The sequence below is a fragment of the Anser anser genome, assembly GCF_964211835.1.
Source record: "Anser anser genome assembly, chromosome: 8".
NCBI lineage: Eukaryota > Metazoa > Chordata > Aves > Anseriformes > Anatidae > Anser > Anser anser.
Genome location: NC_139728.1, coordinates 28,459,663 through 28,484,362, shown reverse-complemented (window position 1 = coordinate 28,484,362; position 24,700 = coordinate 28,459,663). Strand labels below are relative to the sequence as shown.

The 24,700-nt window shown below is 43.1% G+C and overlaps 1 protein-coding gene across 6 annotated transcripts in view; it reads right to left on the bottom strand.

Annotated features, from left to right (window-relative positions):
* Positions 1–24,700, bottom strand: part of FGGY (FGGY carbohydrate kinase domain containing) — a 305,857-nt gene that overhangs the window by 175,289 nt on the left and 105,868 nt on the right. For 2 of the 6 annotated variants that reach the window (XM_083847626.1, XM_083847619.1), the window contains one exon: positions 19,262–19,422. The exons of 3 other annotated variants lie outside the window; for them this stretch is intronic. In XM_083847626.1, the coding sequence (XP_083703752.1) occupies positions 19,262–19,396 (135 nt within the window). In that variant the 5' untranslated portion in view covers positions 19,397–19,422. Of the gene's footprint in view, positions 1–19,261; positions 19,423–24,700 lie in introns of those variants that run through there. One more of the 6 variants, XM_083847613.1, reaches the window with a different exon arrangement.

Sequence of the window (24,700 nt, the reverse complement as noted above, 5' to 3'; positions counted from 1 at the left end):
GCCCAGACAGACTAGTCAAGTGATACTTATGCAAAATTATGTTTTCTGTGCCTCAGTCAGACCACCATGGCAGAGATCATGTCAGTGCTTCCACTGTAAACTTGACATAAGGTTTGTAAATGAACCAGAAAGCCAAGCAGAAGCTTAGACATGGGCATATCCATTTCAGTGCAGGGTTGTGTCAGAAGAAGCTTGCCAAGTTTGAGCACTCACGACGAGTAGAAATAAGTGATTCAGGCTGGATTTTGTTGGTTTTGCATGAGGAAGCCTGAGAGAAATGTGAAATGTTGGGAAGGTCCTGTACAGCAGCTCCTGGTGTCCTGCGCTCACTTAACCAGCCCTCAGGAGGATTAGCCCAAAATGGGAGTGAACATGCTGTTGTCAGGATTTACAGTGGTAAAGAAAAGGGTGAGAAGATCATGGATGTTGGTTCTCCTTCTTCTACCTTTCCTTCCCGGGCCTGTCCACAGCTCCCTTTTGTTCACCCTGACAAGCCTTAGACCCGTGGTGCAGGAGAATAGGACGGCAGTTCCCCTTAGGCACTTCTTTTGCTCCTGAGGGGTGAAGTGCTGAAACAGAACTATCTTGCCCATGCCTCGGTTACTTTTCAGAGCAATGCTCGAACACAGGCTTGAGCTTCCCACGGCCAAGCAACCAGACCTCTCTGCCCCTGTACTTCAGGGCAGAGCTGCTGTGGGAGCCAGGTCTCCGCTATTATCGAGTTTCTCTGCCCCGGGGCCAACTGGCTGGCTGGGTTATGACTAGACACAGCCCACGGAGAGGAGGCAGAAGAGCAGCCTCATGAATTCTGCCATTTGGCACAGTCTTTGGAGAAGCCTCAGGCACTCGGTATCACGCAGTGTTGTAGAGAACCCTGACCTTGCTGCAAATCATCTGTTTAACAAACCACCACCAATGCATTTCCAGAAGGAGTTATATCATGAAGATATTTTGCTTTTATTTATAGCAAGGCCTTTAAAAAGTCAGTGTGCCAATAGCACTGCTCTGGTACACAAGCTATCACAAGAGCTTTCTCTTCTATGTGGGAGGAAAAAAAAACAAACATCTTTGCCATAGCTTTGTGTGGTATTTGCAGTCAGAAGGTGACTCTCTGATGGAGACCACCACCCTCATATAACCTATATTACTCTATACACAGATTACATCGCACAATCTACATGCTGCTTATTTGCAACCTAGCACTAGTCATTAAATAAATATTAATTTGATAGGTGGGCATCTTAAGCAGGCATACAGAAATAGCACCAGGTGTAAAGAAAACATATGTTTGACTTAGTGGTCAGAGGGGCTCTCTGATACGTAGCATGCAGGCTTCTTCAGAGGCAATGTAGGATTTGGGGAAGTGGGTACTGATTTAAATAAAGATGCTAAAGAAGATAAAAGCTAGAATAAAGCAAAGCAGTAAAAAAAGCAGAGGAGAATGGTATCAGGGAAACAGAACTCATTGGCAGAGTCTCAGTCATCTCCCCCCTGTAGCTGCACACACAAGCGGGTAACACAGAAATGCAAAGTGACTGTTGGGCACAGCAGTCTGCTATCACTGAAGTAAGTAAAGGTGCTTCTTGAACATAAAAGCAAACATCTCACTAAATAGTCCATCAATTCATAGGTGGCTTTTTTTTGTTTGCAGATAGACATAATTTGTGATACCTGAACTCGTTGAGGTTGCCTTATAAATAAATATGGATTGCTTGACAGATGCTGAGGTAGAAGGGGTGGAATGCTTTCTATTGCAGTCTCTGTAGGTTTTTATATTACAGCACATTGTCCAGATGCCCTTAAAAATAATCTATAACATCCTTCACACAAGGCCCTTTCCCCATATAATTTCATCTTATTTCATTTTATAGCAATGCAGCCAGCCCCCCATATTCAAGTGATGATCCTTCATTTTCCTCAACAACACAATTAGTATGGTACAGATGCTCTGCTCTGGGGTCAATTTCAATTCTTAAAAAACAAATTACTCATAGTACGTGTTCAGCTCATTATCCATGTGGGAGTAAGGGAGTGAGAATGTATTACTGTTTACCCACATAACCGCTCTGAAACTCGCAGATTTTCCCCCACACTGCTGTACTGCTTTTCTCCCATCATGACTCCAACAAGATAACTGGCAAATAATATTCTGTGACCAATTCTGCTCGGTAGTAACTTACCTTCAGAGTTAAATAGACTAATGACTACAGATGTATGTATAAAAATGTATGTATATGTATACAGGGCCAAACTCTGAATATGGATTCCTATACTCAAATCCAATTGTGTGAAATTCTCACCTTTCTGGCTTCAAACTCAGGATTTCACCCTGGGTACTGAAAAACTTATTGGGCCGCTACTCCCACCCCCCTGAAGTGTCCAGTTTTCAATAAAGTCCATTAAAACCTCCGCTGTAAAGCCAAAGAGGCACTGAAATCTGTTTTCCTTCAACCAGCCCAAACAACAAAGACTCAGAGATCTGATCTTTTCATTGCACGCATGCAACCTTGAGGAAACAAATCTAGAAAGAGCACCACTTATTTTGACTAAATGACTCTAGAAGAAATGGGGAAAACAAAGTGATGGCAGCTTGCCCTGGGACTGCTGAGATGATTGTGATATGATACAGCATGCAGATGTGAGAATGGTCTGGAAAGGACTTCGCTCTGCCTGATAGTCTAGCAATGCAGGGCTTGAGGTATTTTAAAGACCAAGCTGCTGGAAATGAATAGCATACAGCTCTCAAAAAGCTAAGTCTTCAAGATGTTTAGCAGATTTTTTTAAAGAACCTAAGTCATCCCCAAATCACTGGGAGATTCATCATCTAAAACTCCCTAGAGCGTTCTGGAGGATGAGCCTGTCAATACTACGCATTTGACAGGAGTTTTGTTTTTAATGCCATTATAAACACATATTGTCCCTATCTCACATGCTAAATTTTCACTTGAGTTTAAAATTTTTCTCTAAACCTCCCCCCTCTTTTCAATCTGAAGAGGTCTTACTTACAAGAGGTACTAAAACCTGGGCTATGATCTCAGGAATATGCGGTTTTAAATCAGACCTCTCTCCCCCTCTCAGCGTCCCGCTCTGGAGACTCTGTGCCATGAACACCTCCGTGGTGAACACCTCTGCCACCACACAGACAGGCTTTGTAGAGGAGAAGAAAGTTGGCCTTCCGTGGATACCGCAAGCCTTTGTCCAGGTCTTGCTTTCAAAGCAGGAGCAGCAGCATTTCTCCTTTGGTGCATGAAACCACTTTCCTTCCCATGCATAAGCACGGGGTTTGTGGACACGCCGGGAGATGAACGTTAATTTCAGTGCAGCATCTCTCATCTTACTGCCTTTTAAAACTAGGGGAAGACTGTGCTGTTACTGTTCTACTGCCTTTAAACAAGCCCTTTCATTTGGGTGCCTTGTGCAGGGCTTTTTGTTTTGCCTTTGGCTTCCTTTTGACTTTGATTCTTTTGTGAGAGTTTTTATCCCCCTTCTAAATGTCCCACCCACTCAGCATCACTTCAAATGAAAAGATTAGATGTCAACTAGTCTCCAAGTACAGAATTAAAGAGAACAACAAATTCTACCAAGGGGCTCGCTCAGACTGTAAAAATAAAACATGAGTTTGTATTGGCAAGGGCCTCTCTTGATCTGTTAATATCAAGGAAGACAAAATTATCTGTGTTCTTTGTGAAGCAGCAGTTGTTTTAGTGGGGAAGGAAGCCAAGACAGCTGTTAGATAGTTCAGTACAAAATACTGACAGTGACACACCAACAACAACACCAGCAGTGAGGGGCTCAGCCAAACCGCCAAAACAGCGAGTGTTATCAGCGGTGCTGCTTTTAAATAATTTGACAAATTGCAATAATTGAAAAATTTTCAAACAGAGCGGAGGGTACCTTTTCAGCTTGCTTTGGCCTACAGCGTTTACAAAAATACTACAGGAAGAGCAGCAAAATCTCTCAGATACAGAAGACACTGCTGAGATCAAGGAAGTAGGTCTTGGTCAGCGCTCAAGAAGGGGAGCAGAAGGAGCCGTCCCTGTTTAGCTTGGATGCAGCACTTCTGCTCCGCTGAGGAAGGAGAGGCCGTGAGATTTCAACAGCTTTTGAGGAGTCCTTGGTTCACGCTACTTGAACAAATGGCTCTGTCCACATGACCTGCAGCATGCCCAACCCCATGACAAAGGATTATGAAATCATTTTTTCCACTTCCTTCGGGCAGGATGAAAGACGGCGTGCACCGCGGCCAGAGCAAGCAGAGGTTCCTGGCTGGGACCTTGCTCTCACCCTGTCATCTTGCTCTGGTGACTTGACCTCTCCTGCACATAATTTTCCTCATTCGCTCCAACTTCCCAGCAAGCTTTTAGTTGCAAATCTTCAAGACTTTCAGATAGAGTCAATATCTAAACACAAGGAATGTAACTCCGCTTTCAGTCACCCTTTTCCTGCGCACCACCAGGAATAAATAGGGTGGCACGATGCAGCTAATACACACCGCATGCTAGGCTCAACGGCAGATGTTGGGGAGCAAAGTTTGGCCCATCAGCTCATCAAATACAGCACAAGCTCCAACCACCAGTGCAATGCAAGCTGCTGAAGACTCCAAGAAACTTGCACTCTGGCCTGCCTTGGAAGGTTTCACATCCAATTTCTCCCCGTTCTGGCCCTTGGGTCCTCTGGAAAAGCTTTCTTTTACTCAACTGCACCTTCTACACGGCACATTACTTTTCCCTCCAGCTGCACCTTCAAAGCTTTGCAAACTCCAATTACTGTCTAAATTGCATTTATGGGGAACAAAAACAAAAAAAAAAGTCATTTTCTTTGAGCGCGGAATTACATGTTGGCTGTTTTCTTATAAATTTGGATCACAAAAGAACTTGGAGGAAAAAAAAATGGAAAGCCCCAACTTGGCTTTATGTAACTGCCTTTGTCCTGCATCAATGGATGGAGTAGAGAGCGGAGCACGATCCATTTCTGCAATAAAGACCAAGACCCACAGCTCTGATGGAAATTAAAGTCCTCCACCCTGCCAACAGAAAGCTCCCACTGATGTTACAGGCCTGTTCTACAACCGAATTCAGCCCCTAGATCTCCCCAAATGCTCACTGCTTATATTTGTAGAGAAGTTATAATGACCATCCTTTTTCACAGCATTACTGACTCCAGCAACCTCCCCTGCAACCCCCACCCCCCTTTTATAAGGGATGCATCACATCCTAAACTCTGTAACAGATGTTCTTTACAAGGCAAGAATAATTTACAGGGCTTTGTGCACAGGGAACTCATACTTTTGAAAACCCGGGTTTTGCATGGATATACAGCTCGCCTGCAGCACACACGGTCAAACTCGGTGAGAATTCCTGAGATCCTCTAACCTGCAAGTGGGAACTTTCCCATGACAAAAACTGATTTCACAATCCAGTAAGTGAAGAGAGAATTCTTAGAATTCAAAAGCCTGTAGAAATACTTAAATATCCACAGCAAAATTCACTTTCAGTGTACATTATTTCAAATTTCAACTTTATGCGTTTTTTCAGCATTTTTTTTAATTTAAGGGAGCAAATCTCCTTTTCTCAGCAGATTAAAGATGACCTTACCAAATTTTAACGATGTTGTCCACTAATTTGTGGGAGATGAGCGTAAAGTTGCAGCTCAAACAGCAACATCACCTGACAAAGCCTTTGGCACTACATGCCTAAAAAAACTTTTCTGCAATTTCTCTTAGTATTTTCAACAGCTGGATATTACACTGTATTCAGATGCAGGTCCAAATATAAATAGCAGTTTCTCTACTGACCCACATACTTGGCCTATATTCAGAGTCTTTTAAGATGCTTCCATTAACTGCAGAGCAGTGTCAGGTATTTCTCCAGTGTAATCTTATTTATGAGGTTCTGTTTCCAAAACAGGACTAGACCAACTGGAGTTGGGCTCTTTACTCACAGTTGAATGCCTCTCCCCCGCTCCCCCCCCATCCTCCATGGGAATATACCTTTATCCTCAATATCTTTCATGGCTGCTGACATCTTATTTCCAGTTCTTATTGTCCGTCTGCTTCCTCTCTGGCTACTTCTAAATGCTTCTGCTCCCAGAGGCACACCGCGTCCCTCGACAATCCCCACTGCCCACACAGCTGAACTGCAGCCTAGCTGGCAGAAGGCTGTTTCTCTGGGGGTAATGGCTCCTGCTTTACCTTTTCTTCCCCAGAAATAACTTGGCTGCTTTTTACATCTATTCTGAATGAACTACAGTTATCAACACCTCTGGATTGAGTGAAATATGAAGGAAAGAGGAGAAAAGCCATAACTGATGAGGAAAAGTGGGAAATTAAGAATCGGTGAAGAAAGCTGAAGTTGAAGCTGGAGCACACGACTGCACAAATATACTTGTGAATATTTTGTAAGTTCAGTTACTCTATGTTTGACTCATCGGGTCTGTGAAATCTCCAAACCAGACAAATCAGAGTAACTGAATTAATCTAAGTACAAAAACCATGGCCCAAATCCTCTGGCCTTTATCTAGGGAACCCTTTTATTGGAGCCTTCAGCTGGAAAGAAACTGCAAGAATTTGTGGCTGTGGAGTGTGCAGTTACAATAAATACATAATTCATCATGGAGAGGTTTGTTAAAACTGTTAGGAATAAAATAAATGTTCTTCTTTCCTACTGAAAAGAGATGTCAGTTTTTCTCTTAAGATTACTCAAAGAGCTAGCCAGGCAGAATAGAGGCTTATTACATTAGAAAGCATATAGAGCCCTTTTATGAACTCTGGCTGCAGCCATTCTCTTTGTGAGACTCTTTGTTTCAATTTGTTTTTCAGCAGCTCTATCTGATCTGTATCTTGCACACTTTCATCCTGCAACAAAACACAGCTGCAAAGTGACTAGAAATTCCTCATCTGTCTGTCTGAGCACATTCGCACGGATGGGACAGGTACCCACGAGAAGCTCCAAACCCGACTTATGGGTGTTAAATGCGATACGTAATTTTAGATTGAGTCACGAGGTCTGGCTATCTCTCTGTTCATCATTCCTGGAAGTATGAACAATAGCACCATCTCAAGAAAGATACAAAAGTTCACCGACATAAAGTGCATGCAATTACTGGCATAGCAGAGTGACCACGCTTGCCACCCCTTGAAAACGGACTTTTAGGACAGAAATACTCTGCTTTCAAATAGAAAACTAATCACTATGTGGTTAATCTAAGCCTTTAATTCTGAGAAATCCTTGACACACAAGTGGCAAGATCACAACCAATGCACAACAATTTCAAGCATCTCCTTGCCTGATTTACAAAGGCATTATCACAGCTGAAATATTGCAGGCTCCCACCACACATAATATGAATGTTAATGCTCCTTTTAGACGAAGATGCCTCAAGACAAAACAGCACTTATGCAAGTGCATCCACATCTTCCTTACCAGGTGAGATGAGTTTTTAGAAATCACGTAGGGGTCCACACATTATACTTACACTTGAGGTTTCTGAAGTACCACCTTCCACAATTAGAGTAGGAGAGTAGACCCAATGACATTTGCAAGCTTGAGAGGGGGAATACAGAAGACAATATGCGGGAACAAGTTTTACACAGTAGGGTTGCAATGAATTCAGTGCATCTCAGACACCAGAGGAATATCATGGTCACCATGGATATAACTTCTTCTCCCCACCCCCTTCCCAAAAAAATCAGGAGGGACATGAACATGCTAGGACTGATGGACTTGCCATATCCCCCAAACTATTCCCTGTCCTGAAGTTTCCTCATTCTGTGGTGGAGCCCTCTCCTTCCTGCCACAGGTGCCGGTCAAGGGCTGCTGAAGAATCCCACAGCTGCCAATTGTGATTTACAAAGAGGGAGCTAAGATACACTAACGACTGTGACTCTTACCACTAACTACCACTTATTCAGGCACTAATGGACTGCATTGGCCAGCACAAGTCTAACGCAAAAGCCTTTGCTGCTTGAAAAGAACCATTTTAATTTATTAAACATTGTGGATCTCAGGCACTGATAATGGTAAACATGCCCGCAATTAAAAAAGGAGTGTACACAGAAACACCAGCTGCACCTGCCTGACTGGCCGTATTTGACCTGGACTGCACTTGCAAATTGTACTGCTATACTTACTTTTGAGTTCAAATAAAATAGCAAAAATACTAAACTGGTAAATAGTGACCCCTGTTTCAGATATCATATATTCAGATCACTTCCTCTTACTTCCACCATTTTTGTTTGTATCCTTTAAACAAGATTTAGATGCTGAGGAGACCTCATGTCCTGCAGAACTGCTAGAAGCCTCAAGAGAAACCACGAGTTCAGTGCATGAGAAGGAAGTCAGTAACACAACCTTGTTCCCTTCCAGTTTTGCACCCAAGAATAATAAAGCCATGCCTCTTTTGAAGTTACCAGTTCAAATCCAGCCTGCTTGGCAGTGACTTAAAGGCCTTACTAAAGGTAGCCAAAATAAAAAAAAACCACATGTATATATCCCATGGAAGATTCTGACACTGATATTTGCTTTTCTGCTAATCAGACAGAAAAGCAAAATATCAAATGTTTCACAGAATGGAAATTCTGAGTTATTTTTAGCTGAAAGCATTAAAATTAGTTCATTAAGAATTTCTATCTTATAATGTCAAACCATTCATATCTATAATTAATCTTTAATATCATAGTAATTTTTAGAGGCTAGAAAGAGCTTAACTCTAAAACAAGGAGTCAAAATGAAAGTCGCTATTTCATTCTCAAGTAATATCAACATTTCCGTTGAAAACTTCATCAAAATGAACTTCCCCCAAAATTCTAATTCTGCCAAAACAGCATTTTCCAAAAGAAATGTATTCAGAGAGACAGAGAGAGAGAGAAATTGAAAGAGGAAAAGCTAGCTGCCTGGCAGCCTCGACCTCTCTACAAACAACAAAGCCAAGTCAAATCCACCCACCCTCCTTCCCCCTCACAATTGCTGCCTCTCGCAATTTGATTACAAATCTCAGGACATGCTGCGGTTTTGCTTCAAGCTGTTGGTCCTGGAGTCAGGCTGGTTACAGGAATACCCCATGGCTTGCCTACTCTAGAAAGGATTTTCTCAGAAAGAATTTGTTCAGACAGAAATATCAGTAGATCTGTCTTGGCAAACAGCTACGACGGACATGCGGCTTGTTCCAGCAAACAGAGTTCCCCAGGCTGAATGAGCTCTTTCACCAAACTCACTGCTTCGCTGGTAGAAGCCCGTTCCCAGCACGGCTTCTGCCCGTGGAGCTGTGCCGCCAACAGGCACGACCTTCGCCTGCTCCTGATGGACAAAGCTGTGGCAGCCGAGCTTTCCAGTGTGCACCGCGGCTCTCATTTAACAAGTGCTTCTCCTGCTTCCAGGACTGAATCTTAAATGAATCTGATAACACCTCGGGACCCAAACTGATTTTTTCATTTGTGGGGTTGACAAAAGGCACGAGTTTAATTAAGAACCTAAATGAAATCAAATGAAAAAGGAGTGCTATTTCCAGAAACTGATTTAAATACTCTTTTGGAACTAATTAATTATGTCTTTAAGCCTAACTTTTCACTTACTTCTTTCCATTTCTACACAGGAGTCACATTCAGATAGTCCTTCAGATCTGAGAAACCTTCACCTAGCCATTTCAAATTGTGCGAAATCTTCAAAGTTCTTTTGATTTGGTGTTAACATTCCCTTGACACCCCCTCGTCATGGGTGCGATTGACTTCAGTGAGGGGGAAAGCAAAGGAACAAGAAGATGCACGTGACACATCCCATTGGGCTGCAGCAGGTATTTCTCGGCGGCTACACGCTTGCAGGGAGGAGGTGCAGGGGAGGGGAGAAGTCAGGTAACCATTCTGTCAAATCAAAAGGTGTTTCCGGGTCACCAAAAAGTCCCAAAGTTACTCCAACTTTTTTTCTAGCCGTCTTTTCCACTGCGAAGACCGAAACCTGCCCTGTCAGATGCCAGCCAGGCTGTTACTTGTTTTGTTGCGGTGTTGCTAAGAAGCAGGGCTGTTTTTGCTTACTTGCCTCCCTTGGGCTATTTCACAACACTTTGTAATATACACTGCTCTTTTTTGTTGCACATCTGGTTTCGATTTTAGGTTTCAGAACCCCCTCTGAAAACTGAGATATTAGTTTTTCATATCTATCATCTAGACAAAGTGCATCAGCCTGTCAAACTGAGTGCACCGGTGAGACGCGTTTAACCCTCTCAAGTAACACTCAAGTTACCCTCCAAAAAGCTATTTTCATTTGATGTCGAGTTCAGGAGGTGGAAGCAGCTCAAGTATTTTGTCTAATTTGCTGTGTGAAATTAGCTGCAACCACCATTAAATTTTAGGTATGACATAAAATTGCCCATTTCTTGAAGCCATTACACGGGATAGGAAACCCCCACGCCTCGCAAACGCTAGCAGAGAGCGAGCCGGCCGGTGGATTAATCAACCATCGCCCCAGCAGATGCTCAACGACCTCTCCCCAAACCTCTAGCCTTTCGTTTTCATCGGAAGCAACTACTCACAGGAAAGCAGCTAACTAGCACGAGGAGGGGTTCTCCTGTGTCTGTGAAATGGTGTCGCTGGATGTCAGAACAACCTTGCTCGTGCCCCGGGATGGCTGCAAACACGGCCTTCAGGCCCTGCAGCGCAGCCAGGCTGAGGTACCCGTGCCTCCGGCTCCAGGTAGGCCACATCCGCGCCTCACAACACACCACCACGGTCAGGGCTGCTCACAGAGAGCTTCTCGACACTCTGCAAGCAAAGCTCTGGCCGAGGAGGTGGGCAGAGCTAGCTGTTTCTTTAGTCTTCACCCATCTGGTCCCAGCATCATTTAAAGTCACAATTAAAATTTATATCACTAAGCTAAGGTCACTCAGAAAACTTGTGCCAAGAACTACATAAATCTGACACCCTGCAGAGAAAATAAACTGTTTTTGCTTTATCTTGATAGTATTCTTTCCCCACCACCCCAAAGGATTTGTCTCTGTGCCTTTCTTAAGCCACTCTGGTGACTAGCTGATCCTATAAAGTTTTCTCTCTACAACTAAAGATGGTATTTTTCTTCATTTTTGGAAGGGATAAAGTCTGTTCTAATCAAGTAATTCTGTATCAAGGCTGGACCTCTGCCTTTCAAATTGGAAAATCATACAAGCTTTGTACAATGGTGTTTCTTGTCTCTGTACAGGTCTAAATACACAGCCAGCCTTCCAAAACAACGTACAGAAAGCCCCACTCCCTCTCTGGGCCTTCAAACCCATCCGTTCTCTCTCTGGGCCTTCAAACCCACCCGTTCCCTCTCCCACTTGGTTGTTAACTTCCTCTCTTGCTTTCTCAAGAGCTGCTTCACACTCTTCTTCCCCCACTGTGCATGTACAAATACATCAGGGAATCCTCCTTTCCCAATAGGACCAACAGGTTTTGCAGCTCCTGCGCAAGGCCCGGGCCGTTCACTCTCCCAGCCCGGCAGGCTCTGGCACGTGTGGCCCTCCCCAGGAGCACCAGTGCCCGGGAAGCCTGGTAGAACAGCAGGTTTGAAGGATGCAAGCCTCTCTAAGCATCATTGAAACTGTCATTTAAAAAAAATACCAGATAGTTAGAGCCAGGTTGGGCACCCACACCTGGGGATAGGAGAGCTGCAGGCTGCCGTGGGCTGCCCACTGGGAGCTGGGGTAAGCCACGCAGGACTCACAGGTCGGGAGAGTAACAACTCTTTTTTACCCTTCATACTTGTTCACCTGTTTCAGCAACACCTGACTGAACCCTGTTAACCTAAATCCATGAATTTCTCCCTGTAAACCTTAACTAAGTATACAATTCAAAGTCAGCTTATCACCCATGTCCTGAGACCTGTCCCAGCTGTGCTGGACATCCACATTGAAAGGGGAATTGGTGCCGTGGAGGCTCATACTGTTAAAGGAATTTGGAGAGACACAAATATTTGTTTCATGGACATACCGTCCTTTCCTAAACAGGAGTACAGGATGAAGGTAACAGAGAAGGACTCCACCATGGAGGAGCTGTATATTTTTAAGACTACACAAACTCCAAATCTTACATATTTTAGAGACCCACTAAGCTCAGGACATGCTACCAGTGGCTGCACCTCAGGGTGACACCCCAGTGTCATGGGGCCTCTTTCCTCAGAGGACATTGGAAGAAGCTCAGCAGATGAAGGGAGAGGTCGGAAGGACAGCTAGGGATGTTCTCCACCCCACCACCCCCTTGCCCAATCTTCTCCCACCTACTGCCAGGCACAGCAGAAGCCAGCAGAGCAGGGGACACACGGTGAGCCCAGGGCCAGGCAGCAAGGTACTGGTACGGGGACTCTCAGGAGCTGGCCTAGGACTAATCACTACAGGGTCTCCGTGGTCCACGTAATCACAGGCATTGTGGTCTTGTGGTGGAGTGGAGATTGAGATCATGTGGGACAAAAAGTCTGAGGAAAATCCTCATGATAAAGCATACGGTGGGTCTTATCATTCCCCTTTCACAGCTTTTTATATGTTCCAGGGAAAAATGTAAAAAAGGTAATAACAGTGGTAAGCCACATCTTTCCATGTCCTCGCATCAAATCTGAACCAACCCAAAGCTTGGAGCCCGCATATCCAGTTCTCTCCTCCCACTCCCCTTCTTCTTCTTCTTCTTTTTTTTTTTTTTTTTTGGTGTGGTTGGGTTCTTCCCCCTGCACAGCCTCTCGCCAGTTCAGCCCTGGAATGCTTCAGGCAGCTCCCTCCACCCAGCAAGAGCCCTGCCCAAAATGCTATCCTCCTGCTGGCGTGAGCTCACCGTGACCTTTCAGCAAGGCCCAGCCCTCCGTCCCTCCTCGTGTTTGGAGAGGCTCGTGGAGCAGTGCCTTCTTTTCGGCTTGTGTGCTTCATGCTTAACCAATTAATATCTCTTCCTGCAAGGCAAAACAGTGCTCAGTGCTGTACCAGCTCAGGCAGGCAGCTTGTCCTGATTGATGGATCACGGGTGAGGAGAGGGTTAAGAATATCACAGAGCAGTGGGGACATAAGAGAGCTTGGTCTGGAAGCAGTTTAAGTAACCTAAGGAGAATCTGATACAGACCAAAGACACACAAGTACAGATGCATTTAATAGAAGCCTCTCTCTGCTCGAGATCTACAGCTGAGACTCATGCAGCAAAATGTGCTGTTTGGAACATACTGTGCTCCAACCACGATGGCTATGGGAGGAATTGGAGCCAGTATTATGTGCTGGTGCTGTTAAGTACTCAATGTTCACTTAGCACACACGTTTGGGGAATGTATATTTATGCATACATTTTGGGATGCAGCACATCTCATTGCAAACTTGGACAGCAGCTTGCTCTTCGATCTAAGAACTGGTCTATTAAGAAATCCCAGTATTGTGTAACTATGGGCAAAGCCCCACATGCTGTTCCAGACGCAGCTGAGCCAGGTTAAGAGGTTACCACCTCCAGCCTGCCCACAGCTGTTTATCCACTGCCCCCCATTAGGGGTTACCACCCTTTTCAATGAGCCAAATAACTGCATGTGCAGACACTCCCAAATCTGGCTCTGTCAGAATGATCCGGCTTAGCTTGAACAATTTTAAGTAGGTTTATTGTTTGGGCTTTTTTTTTTTTTCCGGCTAGCTCATGTTGAGAGTGATAGTTTCTTGACTCAATTCGGCTGCAACTGGAATAGCATCTCTGACCATGCTCCAATAAAACTGTTGCAAAATTACATGTCAGTCTCTTCAATCAAAGCCTGTGGGACTCATTTAAGGATAATGCAGTTAATATTTGCTCCCTAAACATTCTTTTGTTCCCTAAACATTCTTCTGTTCCCTAGGTTTTAGTGGAAATTTAAATATCTCATGGCAAACTGATCACTGGTGCTTGCAGCAGTCTGTATTCTCCACCACTTGTTTAAGGAGATCTAAGACAATCAATGCTCTGAAGAAGCCATCACAAGAATCTCCCCACTGCCTCCGTATTCCAGAGGATTTATAGTTTCCCTTAGGTGCAGAACTGCAAGATTCCAGTAAGTCACTGGGGAACTTTAACAGAGACTGTCAATGCATTTACACTGTTAGCATTATTACTTTACTTCACTTTCAATTCTTGGCATGTGGGACTTAGAAGTCTTGTCAAGCTTGGGCCTCACAAAGCTGTGCCAGGATGCAAAAAAGGTAGTTTGGGGAGACAAAAATATTTGCTTCTCTGACCTCCGTGTTTGGCTCCTAAGGAGTTTGATTTGTATTCACGGCTGTGCATGTGCTCTCAGGGAACACACATAGCTGAGGCCAATTGTATGAGATTGGAGTACAAAGAGAAGCCCTACTTCGGCTCTGACATTCAGCAAGCCAAGAGGTTTGAAAAGGGAGCCAAGTCAATTGCCTGGCTTGGCTGTATGAACCAAAACACAAGCCTCGCCACTGGAATTGATTATATACACATGAAAAGAAAATACATAAAATGATACATAAGGTTCTTGTAACCTCCAGGAGCTGATGCCAGAATATGCTCGTTGGCTTGGTCCTTCCCTGGCTCAATACCACAACTGAGCACTGAGCTCAGCCGAGGCCGTGCTTAAGTTTTCATCAGATTAACTCTTCAGCGCAGGTCAAAGCACCCCTTTTCGCATGCTTTAAGATCTAAGTTTTCCCTCAAGCCCCCAGGGAAAGTAGTAGCTGACTATATGAATACAGGATTTATAGCCCTTAAAGCTGGTGCAAAAGGTGCTATAGCTGCCCACAAGAGGCAAGTAAATCGAGTTAAATGAGATTGGGAATATACAGAGCAGAGTAACCAGGAGAGTGTTAATGCAAAATACTTCATGAGCCAGCCTTACATAAAGTGCATTTTTCCTCCGATACAGATCCCATTTATCTCTCAACATAAATCGGGGTCTTTGACTATGCATTTCTTTGCTTAATTACACTTAACACTTTAGATAGGAAGCTTAATCCACACTGACTACTACATTGATTTAAACAACAAAAACCAGCAGGCACTGAAAAGTGACATTTCTTGGAAGAATATGGGTTATTAAAAATATTCTTTCCAATGCAAATATTTGTGCCTTTCTGTGGTATCTCACTATTCTCCAGACAGATAGTTTTTTCCTCAGTTTGAAGTATTTGATATGATTGTTTGATATGATTAACTTACCAAGCAGCACTTAATGCTTTCAGGAAGGGCTTGAAAGCAGATATTTTTATTTTACCAAATTTTATTACAATAACAGGGAGACTCAACATTTCCCTGGAAATGAGCAGAGCTAACAAGATGTTAAGTGTTTTCCAGTAACCCTTGTGCCAGGTGCTATTGGAAGCTTTCTGAAAATATCACTAATGAGTTCCTTTGAAAAATGAAAAACGCCTTTATCCAAAGACCTCAAAAAGTGAGTTTTCTCAGCTAGTTTTACTTGTGGATAAGCACCTTTCCATTCTGAAACACCAGACCTAAGGGCTTGAAGCAAATAAAATGTTCCTGCAGGACGGACAGAAGCAAAAGGTAACATTGTGAGAGCCAGTAATTAGTATAATACCTGTTGGACTCATTTCTAATCCCCAGAATTTCTTGGCAATACGCTCAGCCTCAGTGTCTCTCTGCGTGGTCGTATTGGCCATTAACAGCCTGCAAAACTCAACTCGCAGCTTGCTTTCCACAGTAGTGGAGTCTAACGTTTGGGTCCATCGTAGAATATTCTAAGAAGCATGCTGCTCTTGTGCCAGCTGATAGAGGTAAAATGATCTCATCTTTAGGATTAAAAACAAAACTAAAACAAAACACACAAACAAGCAAACAAACAAACAAACAAAAACAAACACCACCACCACCAACAAAAAAACTTTGATTAAATAAAGGAAAATCAGTCATTGCAAAGACAAGCTACATCCAACGCAGCATCCAGGTTGCTTCTTTTCCTTCAGACACTCCCTTACATTTCAAAAGCACAGTCAACACCACAAGAACCTCATCTTCACAGGTGTTAAGCCATACCCGGGTTGTATTCTCCTGCAGAGTAGCTGTAGGATATTCTCTTTACAGCCCTCTCTTTCTTAGACTACTCTGAAGGCAAACAATGTGCTACAACAAGCCCACATCTCAGCACACACTTCTCAGCCTACAAAGAGCTGTGACCAGGCAGAAGTTGCAAACAAAATGCAAAGCACGTTCCACCCCACCTCAACATTCACAAGATGGGAAAAGGCACACAAAGTGTCCTAACTGATGTCAGTTGTGTGCTGGGTGGATTCTGAGCCACTGGCGTGAAGACTGGCTTCCTGGTACTCTGTCCATGTATTTGACTCTGCCATCTGCATTGTTCCTTCCATATTTTGGACAAATTCCTGAATCCCAGGGAAGTATAGAGACCTGTCCACCAGTTAGATGCAAAGTGGTGGGCTACCACTGAAGTTAACGATACTTGCAGCTTCTTGAGTATAGCAAACTCACTTCAGTCAGCTTCACAGGTTTCTCTGACACTCTTCACACACACATTTATTGCTCAAAGCCTACAGTAATTTACTACTACTACTATTACTCTTACATCAACTTCTCTCCAGATTCCAGAACTCCTGTATTCTGCTAGCAGAATGCAGGAAGAGTTCAATAGTGCATTCAGAGTCTCCTATTTAATACGAGACTTAGTCTCTTACAGTTTAAAGACATGTCATTTCAAAGTGTTTTTGCTTTACAATAAACAGATAATAAACAGATTCTTGGTTTCCTACAATAAAACCAGCAAAGACTATAACTTCAAACATTTAAAAGGGCACACGGGACTGTTCTTTAATTTTACTCTTTGGCTGCGGAATCTGTACTCATTAAAAGTGCCAAGTGAAGATCTGACTAGTATTTGTGCTTTGGAAGTTTGCATTTCTACTCCCCTGCCCCAAACGGAAGGCAAAATGGGCTGATGTGCTCTCACTTTCCATTTCTAGACTTTTTTACTTCCTGTTGCAATGTGGCACCAAAATGCAAAGTTTGGATTTCCTAGAGTGCAAAGAAACAAGGGGCTAACTACACGTATTTCCTTTCAGAAAATAAATAAATAAATATTTACAATGGTGCTACATTAGAGATATAAAATACTTTCAGTATTTTATAAACTACGAATTTTGACTACTAAGTGGTAGAAAGAATAGTAAAATGGACCGACTCCTTCCTTGTTATGAATGAGCCTGATGTGCTGCTGATCTGAATATGTAATTCCTTCCCTATTTTGCTGTATTTTTTTCTGCAGAAGCATAAGATATATTAGTAATAAAAATAACATAACTGCCCTTACAGACCTAAATGGGGATTGGACTCATAACAGCTAGCAAGAGACGGCCAATGGTCTAACCTGATGGGATGGGAGAGGGCAAGAAGGAACAACAGTTTCAGTCTCTTCATTTTACTGTTGGAAGCAGAAATATGGCACTAAGTATAAAAGGCCATATATTCAAAGATGCTGAAGTCATATACATCTTATCATCATTAAAATTAGGAGTATTCAGAATATCTGAAAAACAAGATTTGAACATAGCAAGCTGGTACCAGAGCCAGGATCCATGTTTCATGGGTGAATAGCTCTCTGGGTCTCACTGTAGGCGTAACCACATCCACGCAGCATCTCGCTGCTGCATCCCGGCCCCGATGCAGCTGCTGGCCCTGCCCAGGCAGGGGCACACCCTTGCTCCCTCCCGAAGTTTGCCAAGTTTTAAATGTCGAGCTGTTAGTTCACAGCAAAGGAAACCAAAGCCTCACAGCCCATGTGCAAATGAACAGCACATGGACAAGTTTTCTCTGCTTGTCCCCCACGACTTTCATACGGTTTGACTGTGGAGTTCAGAACATGCTGTCTGCTCTCTCCTACAGCTAGGAAAAAAAGTCAGATTTCTGTTTCATAAGAAGCTGTTACTTCAAAACTTGTTTACATTCCTATACAGAACCCTAATGATCCAGCCGACCCTCTCAGTGCAAATACGCATAACGCAAAATGTTCTCTAGAACAAACCATGCATTTCAAGATATCCCAGTAACGCACATTGCTCGTAAAGCTAATATTTTTCCATAGAATTAGTACTAGAATTAGAGTTAGTACATACAGTTAGTACTATCAGGGTTGCAAGACGTTATTTCCTACATAAAGACACTAAAAATAGAAAGGCATTATGTGTCAACTGAATTATTTCCGTTGGATCAAGTGAATCCATCACATCCTGATTTCCAAACTTAATTCTTAACACTTCTTGAAGGAACCAAGAAATATGTAAATATGAACGATCATTTCAGACAAAAATATGCAGCGTACGTTCTGAAAATATTGACATGAAATGATTGACATTATCAAAAGATCTCTTTGCCTAAAGATATCTGAATGAAATTAAATTGCTTCTGACAAGTTCCTGAGGAAATTTTTAGTTCAAATGAAACCATATTTTCAGAGGAAAACATTTCAGAGAAAAATCTGCCCCCCACACACTTAGTGCAGCTCTGCCCCAGAGTCTCTGCTCAACTCATTAGCAGAGGGGAGCTGTTTGCTGTGCTGTAACTTTCATTCTGAATTTGCCTATTTTTAGTGCCCTGTGTCAGAACTCGGTGGCAATTTGGGGATTTTGCTTTCATTTTTCTGGTTGTGTCTCAATATGAGTCATTTCTGCTGTACGTTTATGTTACTGCTGTTTGTAAACAGTGGATTATGAGCTGTTCCTAAAAACTAGAACAGGTTTTACCAGAAGGCTGCCCAGCTACTGCTTTTCCTTTAGGTTTCCTTTCTGTGTGTTCCTCGTGCACTTAGCTATATGCTCACTTCCACGTATTCTTGTAAATGTAAGAGCAGAATAAATTTAGGAACCACAGCACTTTCAGCAGCTCCACTTCATTCTCACACCAGAGGTTTCTAAACTACTCCTTACAGTCAGCTACTACAGATATGCATGAGCAGCAAACCACCACTGCCTCCAAGGCATGTCTTGTCTGCACGCTTATTTGCAGCATTTTCTCTGGACCAGTTGCATGGGGCAGATTCTGAGTCTCTTTTTTTATTTTTGCAACATGGTTGTACTGAAGTCAGTGAGGTAAAATGCAAAATAGTGCATGATCAATGCAAACAGAACTGACAAGCCAAACTGTTTCACACAGAAACTCAATGATCTAAATACATTTCTGGGACACAGCAGCCAGCCTTGTCAGCCCTTGGGTCAGTGGTGGGTTTGGCAGTCCTTGTGGGTCTTACAGATCATGCAGCCCAGGTAGCTAAAGCACCTGACTGGATGTAAATAGTGTAGATGGAATTCAACTTACAGACTTTGTAAGCTCTCCTTTAGATGTTCTCCCTCTCCTCCAAGACAAAAGGCTGGATGAAAAAATGATGGAGGATGTCTTGTAATACTTGCACTGAGTCTCTAGCAGCAACACTGCATGTAGAGCTTCTCTCATGCTGTATCAGTATTTCTGCTTCCATGCTAAAAACCAGAAGTGAAAAGCCATCTTGTTAGAATAACTCCAAATCAGGAAGAAGTATGGAGCCAGGTTACAAAACTAGGGAAAAAATCAGAGGGAAGTCAGTGACCAAAAATGAGGAAGAAGATGGTTTCTAAATAATGTTTGTATTTGCCTAAATGGATGGCAGAGTTACCAATTAACCAATCTGATGAAAGGAATTCTGCATTTAACTCTATTTCTTATGGCAACACATAGAAACATCTCCAAGTCATTTCTGGCCGTCACTTTCTCTCTCCCCAAAGGCATCCATACCCATGTCATAAGAAATCTATGAAATTCAGCTGGCAATTTTTTGTCATATAAAGGACAGAGCTGAAAAATGCAAGATTATTTCATAACAGTTTCTCAGTAACAAGGTTTTTGATCTTCATAACATTATCCAGAAATAAGACAGATATTTCTGTTCAGCTGAACCCAGCTGGCTGTGTGGAAAACATTTCAAAATCTGCCATAAATCTTTTTTTCCCCTGATGTCTGTTAATTTAGTTAAAACAAACCAATTAGATGTCCTAATTACAACTGAAATATATAATTATATTGTGCACTCCGTTCAGAGCATATTAATGAAGCGATCATCACCTTCTTATTAGTCACTTGAAAACTAAACCCAAGTGGGAGCTGAAAAATGTTTTTCTGTATCTTCAAATAAGGCACTTGATCCATTCTTCACTTGTTTCTGAATTTAAAACTTGAGCAAAACAGGCAGAAAAACATACAGGATCATTACATCTTCTTTTCTTATAGTCAAAATTCAAGAAGAATTATCATACAGTAAGGTGGATCAGCTCACTTATAAATTAGAGACTGTTCACAACACGTATTTTAATCTTTTACCATAAAAAAACCTTTCATAAAATTAGCATAAAGTTAAAAAGACAATGCACAGCTCTTTTTAAATTATTTTGCTCTAATGTCTACCTTGAGGTTGGCTCCTAAACAGGTAGGGCTGGCTTTTAAACAAGTTGTCAACGCAGCCTGCTGCTGTTTATTGACATCTATTGGAGCTGACAGTGCTCAGCCTACTGATCCTCATCCCTGCTGCCATTTTGTAGGTAAATCTCTCAGCCAAATATACATAGCCCTCATGAAACCTACCGATCTGCCTAACCGGGGGAAAAACAGTTCAAAACAAAATTTGCATAACTTACTACAAAAATGAAAGAGCTGGTGAAACCCATTACCAAAGGATTCTCATTTCAACACCACTGCAGCTTTGTCTGATTCCTCTGCTATGAAAAGCCAAGGGCAAGCACACGGGTGCCATCAGAGGAGGTGGGTGCACACAGGAGCCATCTGCGGCCTCCTGAGGTGGCGGTGGGACATGGCCCTGTCCGCCCGTGTCGTCCGGCTCCAGGCCGGGCCTCCTGGGCCTGCTGCTCCTCACACCAGCAGCAGCCATGGGCACGGGCATGGAGGCCCTGCACAAATCCCCTCCTTCCCTCCTCCAGGCGCTGCTCCGTGGTTATGGCCATGCCTGGTACTTCAGGCAGCGGCAGCAGTGAGGACAAGGCCAAGAGCCGGGTGGGGAGGCAGCCAGCGGCCACAGTATGGCCCCCAGGAGCCAACTTGTGGTATAACGACACAAAACACGCTAGCCTTAATTCACCACTACCCTGAACCCCCTACAGCCATATGCAGCTGCATAAAGTGGCCACGAAGACTTAGGGTATCAGCTCCTAGGGGCAAAGATTATCTTCTTCATTTGTTACAGTGCGCCACGCAAAAAAGCCATATTTTTCAGCATAACTGTAACTCACGATATATTGATAAAACTGATTGAAAAGGCAGTACTGAGACCCTCTTGCATCACAAAGTGTGCAGCAGAAAAGGATTTGCCCAGTAGGCTAAGAATCTGAGCCTCCTCCTCTCCCCCCCAAACATATTTTTGCTAGGCTCAATATTGTTTCGTATCAGGAACAAGCAGCTCTGAACTCCTCATACTTTGGATGTGTTCTCTGTTTTGGGATTACTAGAATACTTCATACCAAATCTAATTAGATGAAAAGTATTTTGGGAAGTGTGCTTTGCCTGCCTAAACAGAAATATTATAGCAGCTACTTAAATGGTAATTGATAAATGCATAAAATTGCTACCATTCAAACTGCAAATCAGTTAGCAAAATTCAATGAAAGTTTAAACATTTCATTGCATTAATGATATAAATGCATAAATTTACAGAGAACAGCATCCAGGCATTTGGCAGTCTTCCACTGTATTTACTTAAAGGTGGTAATGCATTTAAAAAGCACTTGAAGCAGAATATGTATTAAGCACTACTAAACTTGCATAGATTTATTAGCACAAGCTTTTAGACTGTCTCTGCCCTGAAGCAAACTCTTTTTTATTTCTGGAAATTAAAAAAAATAGAGCAATACTTCATTTTAAGACACATCAGAGAGGTCGGAACGGTAGTTATCTTTAAAATACTGTATTTCTTCATGACAAGTGCACTTTTGTAGCCTTTAGTATGTATGTGACTGACTGATAGGACTGTCTAAGAAATGCTGATATTATCCACAGGATCTTTCATTTACATGTTAGTGAAAAAATGGTAGTTTGGAAAATTCTCCAGCATCTCTAGAGACTAATGATCTGACACCTCTAACAACTTAGAGTGACCTGATTTTTCAGACGGTGTTGAAAACCTGTCCATCTAGAAGAAAAATCAGACGCCTTCAACAGTGCTGCAAGCAAGGCATTTCAAATTCTCTTGGGGAATTTCAGCTGAAGAACTTTATTAATTCTCACAACAGATATAAGCTAATATGGCAAGAAAATATTTGTGTGTATTTAATGGTATTTGGAAAATATCTCTGTTAGCATTCACTAGATAAACTGCATGCCAAAAGAAATACCCTAAATACTATATATCTCAGGATAAAATCACAGGCTGGATATGTGCCTGCATGAATATCTTCCTTGAAGAGACATCAGTGGAAGATCTTGATAAGTGGGAGGCAGGGCTTAAGACTTCTCTCAGAGTTGGAAGAAACCAATGTAATTTAGACTTTCTGTCAAACATTTGGGAATTGTGTGTGTTGTGTGTCACACAACAGTGACAGGCCACAGCAGCTTGTGATAGACACCCATCTCTTGGCTTCAGGAGCAGGACAGCAAAAAATATTTCTGTCTGAGGAGCTAAAGTCAAGTCAACCTACTCACTGTGAAGAGTTCACATGCTCCATTCCTATATGTCAAGGATCCTTTTAACGCACCTGGACCTTACAAAGGTCAGTGCCTTCACTTTTGTACAGAGGACACAGAGGAAGGGTGGCATTTCTTGTCACCCGGCAATGGTGCAAGTCAACAGCGTTCATGTCCCCTGATTCCTGGGCTCTCTCTAGGGCCACCTTGCCTGTCTAATTAGTGTTCAAATCACTGTAAGAAACAACACAAATTAGTAAAGATCTGCTGCACAAACCACCACTCTTTCCACCTCCCATTGAGGTCAGAGTTGCTGGCAATATGTGGCTGCCTCCTGAAGCCAGCACAACTACTTCATCTGCCATGGGAAAAGTGAAAAAGAATTTATTTCAAGTGCCAGTGTAAGATTTTTTTCATCATCCCAGTGGCTTTTTTCACTTGTTGCCTCCAGCACACTGCCCCAGCCTGCCTTCCCCTCATATCCAACAGTATGTGGTCAGCACTGATTTGTTTTAACGTGGGGAGAAACCTATACAAAGAATCAGGAAGTCAGTCCGAGATGGAAGAAGTCTGCTGAGACCATTGTGGACATTCATTGTGGCTAACAGATGAACAGTACCCAAAATATGGTCTTGGGAATTTAGCACAGACAATGGCATTCCCGTTATGGCTAGACTTTGGTCAAAGCTTTGGAGTTTGGAGCTCTGAGCCACTACATCACCCAAGGCAGAGGAAAGGTAGAGTTTCCTTTCCAAGACTGTTCCTGACATGTTAATTGGAAAAGTGAATTTCACAGAGAAGTGCTTTGCACTTTAAATGAGGGAAGAAATAAATCCCCCAAAGAACACCGGACCCTGGTTTTGTGGCATTGCTCTGTTTGTAAAGGAGTGCCCCGGAAAACTTGGCACATCTTCCCTCTCGCATCCTCTGCCGAGGCCGAGTTCCCTGCTGCCTCATGCCTCGTACAGTCAGCAATGCACAGTGCGTGTGTAAACACAGCCCTTCTGATCTGCTGCAGATATACACATCCTGCACCTTTTTCTTTTTTTTGTGTGTGTACTTAAAGGGTAGGTGCCCTTGTCTTGGCTGGTACAGGCTCTGAATGGATGAGCTGGAATGAGCAGATGACAGAGATTTCTTTGCATTTCAATGCTTTTCTGGCCAAAATCCTCTCTAGGATTCATCTCATCAAGATCTTTAAATACAACTGAGAGCAGAATTTGGCTCAGGGAGTATTTCCCCGTTTCATTCCTTGCAGCATTTCATTACCACATTCTAAATCCGTAACGAAATCCGGAGTGTTTTATGGCGCTCTGTATTAGAGCGTTGCTAATAAGTAGCTCCATTAAAAATAGTAAACATAAATCATTTATTCATTTTATGCATTTTTAGTCCACTTGAGAATATCTTTGGCTGAGCTAAGACTCAAGTAAGCGTGTTAATTATTATCTTACTACAGTAATCAGTTAATAAGGCAGTTAGGAGAGATGTTTGTTAGGAGGTTCTGGGATGCCTGGAGGCTACTGAAGTCATTGTCTGGGGAAGAACACCACAGCCGGAGTGAGCAGGAGTCTGATGGCACTCAACCAAAACCCTGAGGCCTCTGTCTGCCGATTAGCTGAAAGGAGAGTGCAGACATCAGGTCTGAGCTGGGGAGCTGTAAACAAGAACAGGTAAAGCTCCCAGCACAGGTCCTCGCACACCAGAGAAATGTCTGCAGCCCCCTCCAGGGAGGCTGGAAGAGCTTGGCCCATGGGGAGGGTGTGGGAGAAGGAGACACAAGTGGATTTGGCTGCCTTCTGCTCCCCCAGAGCTGCAGCAGCCTTTCCTGGGCTCTGCTGTGTCCTTAGGGCAATGTGCTGGGCACTGCACCTCCCATCTCTCTCTTTGCCAGCTCCTGTCCCCTTCCATGGGTAAGGAAAGGCACTAACTTATAAAGCTGAGCACCTTGATGAAGATGCAGCTCTACTTTCCTTGTAGGAGCATCCAAATTCCTTCGCAGTACATTTTATCACCCCTTTAAATCCCCTCGCTGGAAGGAAATAGCTCCTTTATTCATCCTCCTGCTGCACAAGCAACTGGTCAATACCCAGG